The sequence below is a fragment of the Callorhinus ursinus genome, unplaced genomic scaffold (genome assembly GCF_003265705.2).
Source record: "Callorhinus ursinus isolate GAN/ISIS: 27379988/994484 unplaced genomic scaffold, GSC_fseal_2.0 scaffold4, whole genome shotgun sequence".
Classification (NCBI taxonomy): Eukaryota; Metazoa; Chordata; class Mammalia; order Carnivora; family Otariidae; genus Callorhinus; species Callorhinus ursinus.
Window position 1 is genome coordinate 38,472,526 of NW_027397066.1, and position 19,630 is coordinate 38,492,155.

Consider the following 19,630-nt stretch of genomic DNA (forward strand, 5'->3'; position numbering starts at 1 on the left):
CAGGCACAGGGTTTAGTTTATAGACATGATTCCAGTGCATCCTTCCCAATTCCAGTTGGTTTTTGCTCTCCCCTACTCCACATCCAGCTTTCCTGCTCTACTGAAAACTCTCAGTACCAGATGGCAAGGCAACAGCCTTGTAAAAACCCCTTCACTGGCTCTCACCACCGCATCAGTTCTAATTCCCATAATTAATCTGAGATTCTGTATTACTTATATGGTTCTGCCTCTCTGATTAAACTCTGACTGATAATGATTAGTATGGAGAATTTATTTAAAAACTTTTACAAAATGAGCAAGACAATAGAAAAATGGAAAAAGAAACGGAAGTTGTGTGCATGTGCATGTGCACGCGCGCACACACACACACACAGGCTAATACAGGATGTTGGACCTCATCAGTAATTAGGTTCAGGAAATACAGATTAAAACATGAGGTACTATTTCACACTCATCAAAGCAGCAAATATTAAAATGTATGAAAACTCTTAAGAGTGAGTTTGGATGTGGAAAAAAAGGAAATTGTATATATTACTGGTGAGATTGTAAACTATTTCACCACTCTGGGAAATAATCCAGCAATACTGATAAAGCTGAAAACGAGCATTCCCTAAGAACTACCAATTCTACACCTAGGAAGGACCCTAGAGGAACTCCCACATACATAGTAAAACTGGGAAGGAACACATAATGTCCTTTGTCTACAGAATAACAGTATTAACGTATATTTGACATTGAGATACATTTATCTTGAGTTTAGTCATCCAGGAGGAGGTCGTCTCCAGTGTCAACTATGTTAGGTATTCCTCAATGATCCCTACCTTGAGGTAATCATACCCTTGTATAATCCCCTTCCCTTTTTTATAGCCTTGATTTAGTGTCTCACTTCTAGTGAACAAAATATGGTAGAGGTGATGGAATGTCACTTGCAAGATTAGGTTACAAAAGACCTTGGCTTCTGTATCTTTTACTGTTACACTGTGAGTTGCCCCAAGAGAAAACTACACAAAAGGAACTGGTATCTTCAGCCAATATTCAGTGAGGTCCTAAGGCCAGTCAACAGTCATATGTGCTTGGATATAGATCCTATTCTAGTTATACCTTGAAATGATTATCGCCCTGACACTCAGATTACAGAAGGGAGAGACCCTGAGCCAGAGATATCCAGCTGAGATTCCTGACCCACAGAAACCATGAGATAATAAATGTTTATTGTTTTAAGCCACTGAGTTTTAGGGCAATTTATAAAATAGCAATAGATAACCAATATACTCTCCAATAATCATTGCAAACCCACAGTCGTAAACAAATTCATTATTTGTAAACTAATATTCATTAATTCAACCAATAATTACTGAAGGTCTAATCCATCAAGTCCTGTTACAGGGATAAAGTCACAAAAACCCAGTTTCCAAACTATGCTTTTATGGAGCTTTGCACACAGACAATAAACAAAATATATCTTATGTCAGATGATGATAATTGCTATGGGGAAAAATAAAGCAAGGAAGCAGGACAGACAAAGCCCGAACTAAGGAGGGGCTGCAATTTTAAAAAGGGTAGTCAGAGGCCTCCTCTGAAAATATGACATATGAACAAAACCCTGAAAAGTATGATGAAATGAGTCATACAAGATCTGGAGGAAGTATATTCCAAGCAGAGAAAAGAGCAAACGGAAATGTCCTGATACAGGAGTAAAACTGACCATCTAGGGGGCCTGTCTACTTTTCTAAGGACTTTGGCTTTAACTCTGGAGTGAAATGTGGAGTCACTGTGTTTTGAAAAGAGGAGTGATATCACTAATGTTTTAAAATAATCATTCGGGGGGTGCCTGGGTGGCTCAGTCAGTTAAACATCTGACTTTGGCTCAGGTCATGATTCCAGGATCCTGGGACTGAGCCCCACATCAGGCTCTCTGATCAACAAGGAGCCTGCTTCTCCTTCTCCCTCTGCCATTCTCCCACCTTGTGCTCTCTGGCTCTATCTCTCTGTCAAATAAATAAATAAATAAATAAAATAAAGTAAAATGATCATCCTGGCTTCTGTGTTAAAAAAAGTTGTGTGTGGTGGGGTAGAGGATGAAGGTTTGGGGGGCACATCATGTGTTGAAGAAGGAGACTGGTGAGAAAGTTTTTATAATAACCCCAGCGAGAGTATGATGATTCAGATCATGGCGGGAAAGATTAAGGATGTGAAAAATAGTCAGATTATGAATGTTTCTTTTTTATCATGAATATGTTTTAAGGAAAGATTCAACAGAATTTGCCAAACAATTAAATTAATTTGTAAAGTACATATGTGTGTATACCCACTACGGGATACCTAGTGTAAATCATTAAGCCAGAAAATACATGCATTATTAACTCCACTTTCAAATATTTATTATTCATAATCTTCTATAACCTGTACCCATTGCTACTGCCTTGCTTCTAGGCACTATAATGAGTATTTTCAACAACTTTTTTTTTAAAGATTTTATTTATTTATTAGAGAGAGAGAGAGAGAAACAGCATGGGAGGGGAGAGGGTAGGAGGGAGAAGCAGGCTCCCCGCTGAGCCGGGAGCCCGATTTGGGACTCGATCCCAGGACTCTGGGATCATGACTTGAGACAAAGGCAGTTGCTTAACCAAACAACTTTTTAAAGGTTTCAAATGTATTTTATTTCTTCAACTATGCTATATTTTAATGAGCAGCAGAGTGCTTAAATGACAAGCTGATTTTGAAACAATTTTGTATTACAGTAACTTTGATGGTTACTCATCATTCCACTCTTTTGGAGTGACTCTGCCGACAGGAGATAGGTTCCATTCTATTCCGATGTGTGTGGCTATAAACACCCATGCAAAAACACAGAAAGCGGTCCCACTGGCTAGTACAGTGTTACCGTATTTGTCATGGAAATCTTCTGAATGATTTTCGTGGCTCTGTCTTGACCTAATTTGTTGAATGCTTCGAATCTTGAACCTATTTAGTGCATTTCTGGTCAAGAGAAACATGATGAAGGTGTAACAGGACTACCGTTGATTGCAGCTATTTCCTTGCAAAGAGACCTGGAAAAACAAAAGATAAGCAATGACATCTGATCTACATTCAGTTCTTCCCTCTGAATATTTCACTCACACCACTACTTAGAGTATGACCAGTCCGATAGCTTTAATACCATGATGCCTAGGTTTGAGTCTCAGCTCTCCTACTGATTAGCTGTATGTACTCAGGCAGTTACTTAACCTCTCTTTGCCTTAGTCTCTTCAAGGGCAAATTGAGACAATAACGCCCAGCTCCAAAGGGTGCTATGTGTGGAACAGCACTCCAGCGGGTCTTAAGGGTTCCCTTGCTTCAAGTTAGCACACTCCTTACTTGCTAACCTAAGGTCCTTGATCTGTAACAGAACTAATTTACTTTCTTTGCAATATGTAGACCACTGGCCTTGAGGAGTGAAGGACTAGAACTTTCCCAGGCCACAGAAGCCAGCAAGTCTGTTTGAAACCACCTCGGCTTTCTGATTAGTCTGGTAGTTCTTTAGCAAAACGTTTTTCTTTTTTAGTTACACAGATGACTTTACTGACCTCCCTTTGTGCATCTGTAGACCTTGCCTTCCCCTCCAGAGACAACAGAGCACTCCAGCACATCACGAAACAAGAACCAGACCATCCTGCACAACTCCCTCTCACATAACTTTTGTAGTTGGCATTACTGAGTCTGCATGAATAATACACATTGGGGAGGGTATGTGCTATGGTGAGCGCTGTGAATTGTGTAAGACTGATGAATCACAGACCTGTACCTCTGAAACAAATAATACATTTTATGTTAAAAAAAAATAAAAAAAAGATAGTAGGAAGGGAAAAATGAAGGGAGGGAATTGGAGGGGGAGACGAACCATGAGAGACTATGGACTCTGAGAAACAAACTGGGGGTTCTAGAGGGGAGGGGGGTGGGGGGATGGGTTAGTCCGGTGATGGATATTAAGGAGGGCACGTACTGCATGGAGCCCTGGGTGTTATACGGAAACAATGAATCATGGAACACTACATCAAAAACTAATGATGTAATGTATGGTGATTAACATAACATCATAAAATAAAATAAAATAAATAAAAAGAAAGAAATGTTGAAGGTCGCTGCATTCCCTTTGTTGACCAACCATCCTAAACCTCTTTAAAAACCATTGGGTCAAGGAGAAACCTCAGAGTTTGCTTTTGGACAAGAGTCCACCTTCTCCTCAGGTTCCCAGCTTCCTGAATAAAGTTCAAATTTCTTTCCAATCAAAACTTGTCCCTTGAGAGATGATCTTTCAGGTGATGGACAGCTGTACTTGGGTTCCATAACATGATGCTTACATGTGATAATCCCTAACAACAACAGTAAGCACACAGTAAGTGTTCTTTTCTATTCTTCATCAACAGCCAATGGCTTGCTCCCTAGACTCCAAACCAATCAGCATGACGGACAAAATGACAATTCACAACATGTCCCACAAGTCCAATGATCTGTGACTACATAAACTCAGGTTCCAGTCAGAATTATAAGGCCGTCACAGAGTATGTCATACTTCCTCCCTGCTGCTCCTTTCCCCCCCTTTTCACCCCTTTCTTCACCTCCTCCCCCCTTCTCCTTCTTTACCTATAATTCCCGCCTTGTACCTTTCTACAGGTAAAAGTCTATTTGCCTTTTAAATCCCAGTCTAAAGGTCACCACTTCTGTGAAATCTCCAAATCTCACTACGTTGAATAAAGCCCCTCTTCTCTGGGCTACTACACTTTCTTATAACCCTTGTTTCGTAGCATTTAACATGATGTATTGGCTTTATCGTTTTTTAAAATAGACTTTATTTTATTTTAGAACAGTTTTAGGTTCACTGCAAAAGTGAGTGGAAAATACAGAGTCCCCATATACATGCTAAGCCCACACAGGCATAGCTTCCTTCTCCCCGCTAATAAATTTGTTACGTTTGTTACAATTAATGAACCTACATAACAGTCCTTTATCAGATGTCTTTTGCAAATATTTTCTCCCAGCCTGTGGCTTGTCTTCTCATTTTCTTGAGAGAATATATTCTCCTCCAATAGACTACAAGGTCCTTATGGGCAAGGGCTGTAATCTTGTATACACAGTAGCTGACACAAAAGCACAGAAAGAACTGTTTTTATTTGTTTATTTATTTATTTAAAGATTTTTTTTATTTATTTTTTGACAGAGAGAGACACAGCGAGAAAGGTAACACAAGCAGGGGGAGTGGGAGAGGGAGAAGCAGGCTCCCCGCGGAGCAGGGAGCCGGATGTGGGGCTCGATCCCAGGACTCTGGGATCATGACCTGAGCCGAAGGCAGATGCTTAATGACTGAGCCACCCAGGCACCCCAAGAACTGTTTTTTTAAAACTGTCTGAAATATAAATGAATACTGGTAGCCTTAAGTTAAAATGAAAACTGAGGACAAGTTAAAAAATCATGAAATCAAATGTACATGTCATAACAGCCCTAATTATTTTATTTTTTAAACAGATAGTTAATATTGAACAAGAGATCTAGAAGCAGAAACACATGGAGTTCTGTCAATTTCTTTTCTTTGTGCAAGCTGTCAAACAGTGCTCAGTCTCTAGCAATGACATATGTTAACTCTGGTCCAAATGCAGGCAACATGGATACAAAAATGCCTGAGGTCAGTACTTGTAAACTTGTAACTGTTCACTGAAATTTGCCAACTCAAATGACTTTATTCCCAACTTAGAAAACAAGACCCTAAGGTTCTCTTTTATTTCCTACCAGATGGTAAAGTGGTACTCTTCATGATTGTGATGAAGGGGACAAAAACAGAACCAAATGCCTTTCTTCTGAGGTTCCAAATACTCAGTTTTTTTTTCCTGTTAGTCATGAATCTCTCCACCAAAATGCACTAAGGTTTTAATTTGAATTGAATTCAGAAAGAAAGCTGAAGGTGAAAAGGGTCAGGGTATGACAGGTGCAGCCTTAATTCAATACCAAAACACTTGTGACACATAGAATGGCACAAAACCAGAGAATAATTGTGGTAACAGGGATTTCTTGTGGGTCATCGATGCATGAGTGCTACTTTATGACAAAATGATTTCATTATTCCTATCCTCAAGATGTTAAGTTGAAACTCAGATACTTTGTCTCTAGTGACACTGATCACGTCGCTTTGTAGCTTGGTTCATCCTTTGGTTATCCTGTTTCTGTGAAGCTTTTTTCTTCCACCTAGCCTGAATTTTCTTGTACTAGTAAATATGCATTAAGAATTTTCTTTTAGGAACTCCCATAGTTTGTAGTTGGCATTTCATCCCATAATAAACAAAACACAGTCTTTCACTCCTTTTTTGTTTTTCCTTGTCAGCATTAGCTACATCTGTCTCAATTGCTTCCATATCTATCTTATATCTATTTCTGTTTATAAAATGCAAGTAAGAGCTGGGAATCCATGGCTTAGAGAAATTTTCCATACTCTTCAATTTCATATAACTTACCTTTATAATAAATTTCACATTCTTGAGAAACCTAAGCCTATTACTAGAAGAACTGAATCAATAACATCTAATATCCATATGAAAGCATAAAAAATTCAATAATAGAATGCAGGTAAAGAAAATATTTCTCAAAGTAGATACTTTCTGATGAAAACAGGCCACAAAGAGATGGAATAAGACAGATTTCTCTAGGTAATAAGAACAAAGTAGAGGTTCTCTCGTGCCTGTGGCAATAAAAGAAAAGAAATATGTTCTGAATAAATATAAATAGTTAAAGAGAGTGAAGTATCCTATGAGGATGAAAAGGAAAAATTGATTGTGTCATCTACTTTATACAGCAATGTTGAAACTCAGTTTAGGAAAATAACTAATACTAGACTTCAAGCTAAGTGCAATAAGGAGGTATATATATATATTTGAAGCTTCACGGATAACAAAAATAATCTCACATCACTAAAGGCCATAAAAAGAAATAACACAATAATATATTAATATAGTAAGAAAACTAATATTTAATGAATATATGCCTGTTTGCCAGACATTGTCCCAGAATTTTGCACATTTGCAAAAACAGTGTACAATGGTGATTATTTATCTCCATTCTGTATCTAAGAATAAATGACAGGCCGAGATGTGAATTCAGCTCCCCTGATTATAAATCTAGTTCATTTTTCAACTATCATTTTTCTATCATTTTTCAAAGCATATTCAATTCTGAGTATTAGAAATAAAAAAATCCAAACACCCAATATGGGTTACCAGAGGTGGTTTTACTGTAATATCTGCTGAGTGACTACTGGCATGTGAGGGTCTGGGCTGGGTGGCAGGAGTTCCATGCCTACTCTCGAGAAGCTTATGGTAGAGTGAGGGAATGAACACAGGGTGTCCCTGGTCCACAGGAGGAGTTACATTTCAACCTGGAGTTCTAGAAATGGTTATAGAGGAAATGACACCTAGGCTAGATCTTGAAAGAATGATTAAGATATAAAAAAACAAAGCTGGGAGTGCAGAGTGTAGACGAAGCAGCAAAAGTGAAAGCACAGAGGGCTGAAAAACTATGCAGGCAGGGCAACTGGTGAGATCCGTAACACTAGGTGCTAAGGGAAGAAGTGGATGAGGAAAGAAGAGTGGCACAGTGAAGACTTCACAGGCCCCGCTCTGGGATTTAGACTTAATTCTACAGATCACTGTTTCTCACTAATGTGAAAAGAGCACTCAAAACTCACAGCCTTTTTTCTGTGAGTTAACAATGAGAATTCTTAGTTCTGTGTTTTTACTTTCACAATTTAAGGAAATATAAGATAACAATATGAGACCTGGATGATGTAGCTTATCAATTACTGGTGCCTGTGTTTATCTTTGTCCTGCATTTTTTGCTTGTACCAGTGTATATTTATTTATCCTGGACTAATGGGAAAAGAATGGAGGCAGCTTTCATATTTAAGTAATATGGTCATGCCAGGGACAAAACGAAGAATCAGATGAAAGCAAGTTATGACACAGATCACTATGTGGAACAGACATGTGAAAATAAAAGAACTATGGCCATGGCAAGCACTGTTGCAGACTCTGGACAATATTAATGGTCATATTGAATTAATATTATAATTTTGAATTTTCTTTGTTGTATAGTTTGGTTCATTTTTAATTTGAAAATGTTTTGGTTTCATAGTTGTATTCTTTTTTTTTTTAAGATTTATTTGACAGAGAGAGAGAGAGTGAGAGAGGGAACACAAGCAGGGGGAGTGGGAGAGGGAGAAGCAGGCTTCCCGCTGAGCAGGGAGCCCAATGTGGGGCTTGATCCCAGGACCCTGGGACCATGACCTGAGCCGAAGGCAGACGCTTAACGACTGAGCCACCCAGGTGCCCCTTATAGTTGTATCTTAAATTTGGTTTTATGTTTACACATGTGTAAGTGAGTTTAAAATAAAGTAATTCAAGATGGACAAATGATATGAAGGAATTTGTTGCCCCTTTAAAAAGATTCCATATGTAATCCAAGTTTGAGAAACATTCTTATAGAGGAGAGACCACTGATGGAATGGGAAAAAATCTGGGGGAAAAAGCGCTTTACCAAGATAATTGTTAGGTGGAAAATGGGTAGGAAGATGGTAAAAGTTGCAGAAAAGGTAGGAGGTTATTTCAATATTAAATGTTTATTTCAATGGTTCAAGAAAATGATGATGAGGATCTGACTTAAATTCTGATAAAACAGATGGAAAGGAACTAGAATTGAGAAATATTAGGAAAAGAAAATCACTCTGATGTGGAAAATAAGTAAACTGAGTAAGTCCATTCACGGAGCCTCTGGTTTACTATTTTGGACCAAAATTCTATTTTTGTTAAAAATCAGCAGACACCGACACTATAGCTTATAGCTGATCCCAGGGAATTAGAGTGTGGGTGATCTAGGTATGGAATGCAGAAAGGTCAAAGCAGACATAATTGGGGTGCTCTAGGAATAGAAAGATCTAGATACCTGAAGAGAAGAAGGGAGGGATCCTAAAAAGATCTACTGTATGGTCCTAAGGAAAAAAAAATCAACTTCATCCAGTTTAAGTATAGCATAACACAGATCAATTAGCTTAGGTTTTATATAAGGTTTTCTATTTAACTTTAGGGAGATAATTAGAAACCGTGTCTTATTCTCAAATGTGCCTAGTATTACTAGCAAGTATCACACAGAGAGATGGTGCTCAAGAAGGGATTAAGTGAATACCAAGTTTTCCCAACCTGGACTCTATTGACATTTTGGTCCAAGTAATTCTTTCTTGTGGGGGGATATTCTGTTCATTGCAGTGTGTTTAGCAGCATCCCTGCCCCTGTGTACCACACACAAGTAGGAAGTATCTTCCTCCCCTCAGTTGTGACACCAAAAATGTTATCTCCAGACACTGTCAAATGTCACTTGGTGATTAAAGTCATCACGGGTTAAGAACCACTGTTATATACAAAGTGTCTCCTGTCACTTCTCCTATAATCCTCTAAATGGCATTATTCTATTCAATACAGAGGCTTAAATTCTAAGAAAATACATTCCCCCATTCCCTGCCATGGACTGCATAAAGACTACCTATCAACATTTTTTCCTGAACTAATCTCAACTTAAAAAATGTTGTGCAGTACACAACTTAGATGCATCAATCTATCTGGGCATCTGCTTGCTTGTCTATAAAATAAAAAAAGTGGGGTGAATTTGGCTTTTCCCAAACCTGCCTGATGCTAAGTCATCTGGAATCTTTGTTACAAAATGTAGATCACTAGACTCCATGTCCAACTTACTGAAACAGAGCATCCAGGGGAGTAGCCTGAGAATCTGTACCTTTTTAAAAAGTTCTCAGAGCTTGTTTGGAGGTTCTAGCAGGGGAAGAGTCTTGTCATCAGACAAGTTTATGGAACAGTGAATCAGATAATCTCTAAGGTCCTATCCAGCCCTAACACTCTAGACCTTTCCAAAGAGAAAAACATTTTAGGAAGACCATTTATTATTTTAGGCCACTGGAAGAGTACAGTAGTAATTGAATTCACCACCACGGTAATTTAAAAAAGCAGCACCTGAGTGACCTGAGTTATAGGAACCCCCTGGGAATAAGTTAGTCAACAGAAAACATTTGGCAGCATTTAAAAACATTAAAAGTATTAGTAACACTGGTGTTTTGCTGTATAATGAATGATACACTTTCGAAGCTGAGGCTCCTTGACTACATTGGTCAACTGTAACACCTTTATTTCCACTTGCTTTTATTTCTACTCTTCTTTTTACAGCTTCAGAATATTGACACACACTAAGAAACAATAGAAAAAGGCAATCTTCTTGAAATGAAAATGCACATAACCTACAGAGTCTTCTGTTCATTTATGTATTTCTCAGAAGACTATGCTGCTCAGGGAAGGATTAAGTGTACACAGTGCAAAGTGTCTCCCATCATGATTACTTAAGCCTTCAGCCTTTTTGTAACAGGAAATATGGGAACCCTGCAAGCATCAATGCTGCTGGTGGAAATGCTGAACAATGGTTCTGTTTCATATGTAATGATAACATCTCCTGAGTCACTGAATTGATGGATGGTACAGCCATTTGCTTAAGGCCGTGGTTTATGTCACTTTATTAAGTCTAAAAAGTTACATAAATGGATGTTACCTGAACAAATTAAAAGGCAGATCACAGTAGTGAGTTGTTAGGTGAGGAGGGAGAGTAACAGAATGGACAACTTGTGAGTTGATGTCCTCAAATGACAAATGTTGCCTGAAAAGTGAAGGGATATAAGGTATTACTCTCCCTCACAGTCAGTGGCATGACTGTGCAAAATAATTCTTATGTTCCATTAAACTTTCATAAGCCCATCAAATTTCCTCACGGTGGATGTCCATGTTAATTTTACATTTCGATCCATTTCAAACATTGGAAACAGGCGACCTTGTTATTTTAGGCAGTGCATTAAGTGTTAAAGGACCACTGTGGTTACTCTCAAAAGATTTTATATTAACTGCATTCCATAGCTCATAGATTGTTGTATAGTCACGTCCTGCCTGAAGAGACTATTTCAGTGGACCAACAGGTCAAAATATCTGGATAAATGCACAGCATTTTTCCAAACTAATCTTGGAAAAGAAGAAGATCATGGTTACAATGAATTCTAGAAACTTTGAAAATTTTATCCAGGAAATGATATGGAGTCACCGAAAGACATCAGGGGTATGAATTACATGGTCAGATTTGTAGCTTAGACATTACTCTGGTACAAGTATGGGGAAAAGTTTGCAGGAGAATACTGCAAATGCTCCAATGGATAATGGTAAGACTTGAACTTGGACAGTTCACCCAATTAAGGTCTCAAAATACGCCAGTCTCTTTATTTCTGTAGTCGTCATATTTCTGTATCCAATCCTCAGCTTTGCAGAGCCACAACAAAATTCTTTGGTACAGGCACCTAAGGATGACAACCTCTGAGGATCTACCTCATGCCACTGGAGATCTTAGAACTTGATGTATAAACCAGAATGTGGGAATTAATTTTTTAAACCAGAATGTGGGAATTAATTTTTTAACTTCAAAAGAAAAATATTCCATTCCAGTGAATGGAATACCTCACTTACCTCTTAGCTTTACTACCTTGATGCAGATTTCAATCATAAAGTGACCTTACTATCAATATTCACTAAAAGATGTGCCTATTTTACTAGTTCTGTTTGATGTTAGTAGGTGTTACTTTTAAAACGCTCTTTAAAGTCATCTAAATTTGGGCAATATACAGATAACAAAGTCAAATTCTTCTTTATTGAAGCATTTTCCAAACCTCTCTTGTGCTACCATACACAGCTATTCTCTTACAGGGATGGTGCTTTCCAAACTGAGCTAAACATGCCATGCTTTTTTTCTCCTGGAGTGTATCTTTGTTATTAGTGTTTTCCAGAACACACTTCAGGGAACGCCAAAAGAATGTCTCTGTGTTCTCAATGCTGTTACATCATTGTACTCATTTCCAATAGTTTAATAGCTCCAGGAGGCATTTCACAAACAAAACCACTTCCTTGTGGGGACTTTTAACATAGGACTGAAGAAGCACAGAGTGCATGATAAGCCCAGGCTATCCTAACAGCACTCATAGTAGCAATTAACTCTAGCCTTCATTATGCGATTCTAACTTCTGCAGTTTTAATATTTGTGTAGATGTTTCCCTCCTCTCCACATCTACCTTTATTCATTAAATGATCTATGAATAGAAAGATCGCATGATGCTGCACTGGCCATTAGAGTTGCCTCAATAATCCCTCATTGCATAACCTGAAATTTTCATTTAAATCTTGAAATGAAAATGTACAAGCCATCCCTGCAGTTAATCTAATTATGTCACTGATAATGTAAAAGTAAAAATTAAAATTTTTAACTTTTAGATGTCAAAAACATTTTAAATCTGAAAGACACATTTAACTGAAACTTTCAGATGTCAAAGACATTTTAAATCTGAAAGACACATTAACAACCTGAAATTAGGACAGTAAGGGTCTACTCCAGAAATTAATTTGGATCCAATCCCAAATTCAGATTGGAATATTTAGCGCTGTGAAATAATCCTTTCTTCCTTGTTTCTAAAATCTCCAGATTTTTTATTTACAACTTGAACTATCTCTGCTCAAAATATATCTGTAAATAAAACCTTTATGAGTAAGACTTTTGTTCTTGCCATCATCTGGGCAACTTAAGGAGCATTTGCAGAGAAATTCCATTTGATGAGAAGAGCACTTCACAGCCCTAAAGTAATAACTATGATCACTTTCCAAGTTGTTTTTCTGGGCCAGTTCTCTCTTTCAGTATACTCTTTTTTTCCTTTACTTTCATAAAGTTTTGAGAACTTTTTTAAAACTTTTAACAAGATGTTGGCATTTTACCTTTTTTCGTTCTCCCATTTAGGATCCATTATTTGGAAGTGAGAAGGACTTTGGCCAGAGGGCTGACTCTGGTAAACTGATATTTTTTTTTCCTTGTAAATGCCTCAGAAGAAACAGTGAGACAGGATGCACTTTGCCAAACCTTGGGGCAGGGATTCTGCTTTAGTGAACTGATATTTCATTTTAGTTTTTAAGTTCCTGAGGGGAAGGACACTAAAGAAGAGCTTCCCCATCTAAACACACGCAACAGAAATTCAGAACACAGATTCTTGCTTTGAAATCCTAAAACATCTAATTAGAATTCTAGTTTCAAAGAGGTTACTTTCAGTTTCTTTCGTTAATCCAATGGAGTCTAAAATATCACAGATTAAAAATGGCATTCTAAACCAAATTAGCATAATTAACCTTGTGAATATTTGTTAATTGGAAAAGTAAGATCTCTATGCAAATAGGCCATAATTTTGATTACGTATACAATTTATGCAGCTTACACCCACTGCTGATGATGGAACTGTGGGTTTCTTTATATAACGTATTTTATCACATTTATCAAATCCAAATCATAAGATCTAAATGACACAGACATCACTTTAGATTGTCCTTTAATATCTGCAGTAATTGTTTGGTCACCGGACATTCATGAGTTGATATTATAAACATATGTTAAGGAAGAACATGGATAGAAATAGGAGGGTGGGGAGGGGATAGTAAATAGATAACTCTAGCTATTCCTTTCCCAGATTCATATTCTATTTGAAGGAGAGGTAGAAATCAAACTCATGTATGTATTTTTCTAATGCAGTTGGAAAAGACACACAGATCTAAGTATAGAAATAGGTGAGGGACCTGAATCCTCTGCTCTTCTTAGAATCAGGACACTGACTGAGAATGAAAGATAGATGGCTTCCTGAGAGCAATAGGATGCTGTTAAAAGAAGATGGAATGCATACTGAATGAGAAAAAAAAAAAAGTCCACTACACTGGAAGAAAAGTTTGATCCAATCAGAGGTCCACCAGGGGTAGGGGTGAAAACAGAAATTCATTCATTAAATGACAGGGACCAGTGGATTACATACTCTCTAGTTTCTTCTATCTCTAACATCTTATTTTTATATTAAATGCTTCAAATAAATGTACTGCACAGGCCCAAAGAAGTCAGGGTTAGGAGGAACTACAACTGTGTGAGAATGGGCACATATATACTCTTCTTTCTATTTATTTCTAGAACTGCAAGTTGCCCTTTTGAGTTTTTTGCATAATAAAAAGATCCTCTAGAAACCCTAAATACTGAGGTTATTTTATTGCTTAAACATGATTCAACTGAGCTTCTCTTATGTGACTACAGCCTGCTAAACACTGGAGTTACAAAAATGGACAAGAATGGCCCATTCTTTCAGGAATGCTCAGTTATATGAAGAGAGATGATCGTAAGGTTTCAATATGAAAAGTGTTACAACAGATATGATCAGGATACTATGCCATCAAAAATAAGAGGTACCTTTCCCATCCAAAGTGCTCCTGAAGAGCCACTTGAATTAATGGTAGATGAGCTAAATTCTTAAATAGGCTCAACCAGATGAAAAGAATGGGGGTGGAAAGATTTATTAAGGGCTTTTCTCCAACTACCAGTGCTAAAATTTAGTTTTCAAATATTTCTCCTCTAAAGGTGGCCTTCAAGTCCAAACATATATAAATCAAGAGAGTCTCCTTTAATGTCAAATTTAAAACAACAGCACATGTAACCATGGCACATAAGCATCACATTGAAATAAATCTGGCTTTTTGCCAATTTGATAATACATTTTCATCTTGATTGAACATCATATTGTAATCAACATAAAAATTTGCTTTTAATGTTACTACAAAATAATAGGAGATAAGCCTGAAAGACATCTTTAAAAATAAATGTCGGCAATTCATAAGACTGAACAGACACAAAATAATCAGAGTTAAGATAGTCAGAATCTAATTGTGTTCAGAATTAATAATATCCAAGGGAGAGCCATTTCCTGCATTTTCTTCTGAGTTCATGATATTGCAGGATCACCTATGAATTTATAATTTACACTAAAGAGACACAGAGAATAGCTAAGAAAATTTGGAATTGATATTGGGAAATAAACAGTACCCATGCTTCATAAAGGACTGAATTGAAGCTAGATTATGAAGGTATGTCCTTAAGTTTGCTTACAACCAATGTCACATGTTATCTAAGAGCCTAAAAATGATAATTGTCAAAGTCCAAAAATACTGATAAAACATATACCCAGCAGCTAGATAATTCTGGGAATCCCTACATACAACATTCATTTATTTGACTGCAAAGAATAGCCCCATAACAACAATGACAATACTTTAAGCCAAAATAGCAGTTTATACTGTATGACCTGTATACAATGTGAGAATGTATGGAGGTATACTGCCCTATGGAAAAAGGGATCCAGGGAGGCTGGGAAGATGACTGAGTAAGAGAACCCTAAGCTCACCTTATCCCATAGATACAACTAGATAAACTCACTTCAGTGTATATAACCCAGAAAACCACCTGAAGACTGGCAGAACAAACTCCACAACTAAAGGTAGAGAAGAGGTTACAACTAAAAGGGTAGGAAGGGGTAGAGATGCTGTGGGGAGCAAAATGGACCTTGGCAGTTGACAGGAGGGAGGGAGCCACTGGTGTGAGAAGGGCAAGAAACAGACTATCATCTCAGGGAACTGGCAAGGGAAAGATGAATCCCCATAATATCTGGCTTTGAAAGCAAGAAAGACTGAATATCGTGAGTTCTTGCAACCCTTGGGACATAAAGCCTGGAATTTTAAAAATCAGGGGGCTCTGCTCTGGGAGAGCCCCGTGGGCAACAGGAAGCTGAGTTCCCACCCTTAAAGAGACAGCATGACAAAAAGCCCTGGGAGACACAATGTAGAAGCAGCAGTTTGAAAAACACCTAGGGCATATGGGAGAAAGAGCAATATACTCATCCCAGAGCCTGTCCTAGAAAGGCAGGGATCACAGGAAGACCCCTTCAGGAACAAAGGAGCTAGCAGGACCCATTTCCCTCCCAACCCTCAGCATAAATACTGGGCCACCTGCTGCAGCAAGGACAAGCACTATCTAATTTGCTTACACCAAGCCCCTTTCCCCTGAGCTTTGGTGGATCTGCCCTTTCCAGTCATGCTTGCCTTAGTCCTGGAGCTGTGGTCCCCACCCCCAGAAGACCAGTGCAAACTTTGCCAACGTTGCATCTCTCATGCACAGTGCTTGGTAGGGCCTTGGTGCCAGCAACAGCAGCAGCAGCAGCAGCAGCAGCAACAGCGCAGGGCCTTGTGGAAGCCTAAGGCACACCTTGTTAAAACTGCACACCAAAAGTGGCTAGGACACAACAGCAGGGCACACACAATACATATAGGAAATAGCCCCTGAAATGCTAGGTCCGGGGTAACAGGGGACATGCTGCACTGCAGGGCACCACAGGACCTCTTCTTCATAAGGACGTTACTTTCAAGAGCAGGAGACTTGGCTGACTTCCTAACACACAGAAAAAGACACAGTTAGACAAAATGAAGAGACAGAGGAATGTGTCCCAAATGAAAGAATAGGACAAAACCACAGCAAGAAACCCAAGCAAACAGATATAAGCAATATGCCTGCTAGAGAATTTAAAGTAAAGATCATAAAGATACTAACTGGACTTGAGAAAAGAGTGCAGGACATCAGTGAGACGCTTAACAAAGAGATAAAAAATAATCCATCAGAGATGAAGAACACAATAAATGAAATTAAAAGTACACTAAATGGAATAAATAGCAGACTAGAAGAAGCAGAGGAATGAATTAAGGATCTAGGAGTAATGGAAAATAATCAAGCTGAGTTGTGAGAGAAAAAAAAATTAGGTAAAATGAGAACAGACTTCGGGAATTCCGTGACTACATCAAACATAATAACATTCGCATTATAGGGGTCCTAGAACAAGGGCAGAGAGAAAAAGGAGCAGACATTTTATTTGAAGAAATAATAGATAAAATCTTCCCTAGACCTGGGGAAGGAAACAGATATCTGGGCACAGAGATCCTCCAACAAAATCAACCCAATGAGGTCCATACCAAGACACATAGCAATTAAAATGGCAAAAAGGAGTGATAAAGAGAGAATTTTAAAAGCAGCAAGAGAAAAGAAAACAGTTACATACAAGGGAAATCCCATAAAGCTCTCAGTGGATTTTTCAGCAGAGACTTGGCAAGCCAGAAGGGAATGTCATGATATATCCAAAGTGCTTAAAGGAAAAAATCTGCAGCCAAGAATACTCTATCCAGCAAGGTTATTAATCAGAATAGAAGGACAGATAAAGAGTTTCTCAGGCAAACATAAGCTAAAAGCGTTCATGACCACAAAACCAGCCCAACAAGAAATGTTAAAGGGGACTTTTTGAGTGGAAAGGAAAAACCATGAGTATGAAAAGTAGGAAATGCAAAAACAGTAAAAATAAGTATATCTGTAAAAATCAAAGGATTCACAAAATAAAAGGATGTAAATTGGGACACCATATGTGTAAAACACGGGGAGGAGAGGAATAAAGAATGGATTCAAACTTAAAGTGACAATAACTTAATATAAACTGCTATATGCAGATGTTATATACAAAGCTAACGGTAACCACAAATCAAAAACCAGTAATAGATATGCAAAAAATAAAGGCAAAACAATCCAAATATAATACTAAAGTCAGCCTGCAAACCATGAAAGAGAGCAAGAGAAGAAAGGATCAGGGAAGAACTATAAAAACAATGACAGAACAAGTAACAAAATGACAATAAATACATATCTATCAAAATTACTGTGAATATAAATGAACTAAATACTCTTATCAAAGGACAGAGGGTAACAGAATAGATAGAAAAACCTATCTGTATGCTGCCTATAAGAGACTCAGTTCACCTGAACACACATGCAGATTGAAAATGAGGGGATGGAGAAACATTTACCATGCAAATGGATGTCAGTGGAAAGTCAGGGTAGCAATACTTATATCGGACAAAAAAGACTTTAAAACAAAGACTGTAACAAGAGACAAAAGAAGACACTGTATAATCATAAAGGGGACAATCCACAAAGAAGATGTGACAGTTGTAAATATTTATGTATCCAACATGGTAGCATCCCAATACATAAAACAGTTAATAACATAAAAGAAATAATTGACAGTAATACAATAATAGTAGGGGACTTTAACACCCCACTTACATCAATAGACAAGGGAACAATGGCTTTGAATGATACACCGGACCAGATGGATTTAACTGACATACTCAGAAAATTCCATCTAAAACAGCAAAATATATGTTCTTTTCAAGTGCACTTGAAACATTTTCCAGAACAGATCATGTATTAGGCTGCAAAACAAGTCTCAACAAATTTAAAAAGACTGAAGTCATACCATGTGTATTTTTCTAACTACAACACTATGAAGCTAGAAATCAACCGTAAGAAAAAACCTGGAAAAAGCACCAAACAATGAATGGGTCAATCAAAAAGTCAAAAAGAAATCAAAAGTTGCATGGAAAGAAATGAAAATGAAAATGAAAACACAATGGTCCAAAATCTCTGGGATGAAGCAAAAGCAGTTCTAAGAGGGAAAAAAGCAAGAAAAATCTCAAATAAACAACCTAACCTTATACTGAAAGGTGCTAGATAAAGAACAAACAAAACCCTAAACAGCAGAAGGAAGGAAATAATAAAGATTACAGCAGAAATAAGTAAATAGAAACTAAAATAACAATAGAACAGATGAATGAAACCAAGAGCTGGTTTTTTTGAATAAATTGACAAAATTGATAAATCTCTAGCCAATTCATCAAAAAAAAAAGGGGGGGGACAAAATATAAAATCAGAAACAAAGGAGGAGAAATAACAACCAACACCACAGAAAAGCAAAAAATTATAAGAGAATATTATGGAAAACTATATGCCAAAAATTGGAAAACCTAGAAGAAATGGATAAATTCCCAAGAAACACATAACCTACCAAAACTGAAGCTGAAGAATAGAAAATTTGAACAGACTGATTACCAGCAATGAAACTGAATCAGTAATCAAAAACTCCCAACAAAAAAAGTCCAAGACCCGACAGCTTCACAGGGGAATTTACCAAATATTAAAGAAGAGTTAATACCTATTCTTCTCACACTTTACCAAAAAAGAGAAGAAGGAACACTTCAAAATTCATTCTGAGTCCAGAATTACCCTGATACCAAAACCAGATAAAGACGCCACAAAAAGAGAACTATAGGCCAATACGTCTGATGAACACAGATGCAAACTCCTTAACAAAATATTAGCAAATGGAATCCAACAATAAATTTAAAAAATCATTCACGATTAAGTGGGATTTATTCCCAGAATGCAAGGGTGGTTCAATATTCACAAATCAATCAACATGATACATCACATCAATAAAAGAAAGGATAAAAACAATATCATTTCTATAGATACAAAAAAGCATTTGACAAAGTACAATATCCATTCATGATAATAACTTTCAACAAAGTAGGTCTACAGGGAACATACCTCAAAATAATAAAGTCCCTAAATAAAAAACCCACAGCTAACATTGCAGTCAAAGGGGAAAACCTGAAAGCTTTCCCCCTAAGGTCAGGAACAAGACAAGGATGTCCATTTTCACCACTCTTATCCAACATAGTACTAGAAGACCTAGCCACAGCAACCAAAAGAAACCAAAAAGAAATAAAGACATCCAAATTGG

At 37.5% G+C, this 19,630-nt stretch overlaps 1 protein-coding gene across 13 annotated transcripts in view; it reads right to left on the minus strand.

Moving 5' to 3' along the window:
• Window positions 1–2,496: 2,496 nt before the first annotated feature.
• The window catches only part of COX7B2 (cytochrome c oxidase subunit 7B2), a 146,571-nt gene continuing 129,437 nt past the window's right edge, over window positions 2,497–19,630 (minus strand). For 6 of the 13 annotated variants that reach the window (XM_025887630.2, XM_073891155.1, XM_073891154.1 and 3 more), the window contains 2 exons: window positions 10,624–10,728; window positions 2,497–3,050 (listed from right to left, as the gene is read on the minus strand). In XM_025887630.2, coding sequence (XP_025743415.1) covers window positions 2,754–2,996 — 243 coding nt within the window. In that variant the 5' untranslated portion in view covers window positions 2,997–3,050; window positions 10,624–10,728 and the 3' untranslated portion in view covers window positions 2,497–2,753. The remainder of the gene's footprint in view (window positions 3,051–10,623; window positions 10,729–19,630) is intronic. The other 7 variants (XM_073891163.1, XM_073891159.1, XM_073891161.1 and 4 more) reach the window with 2 other exon arrangements.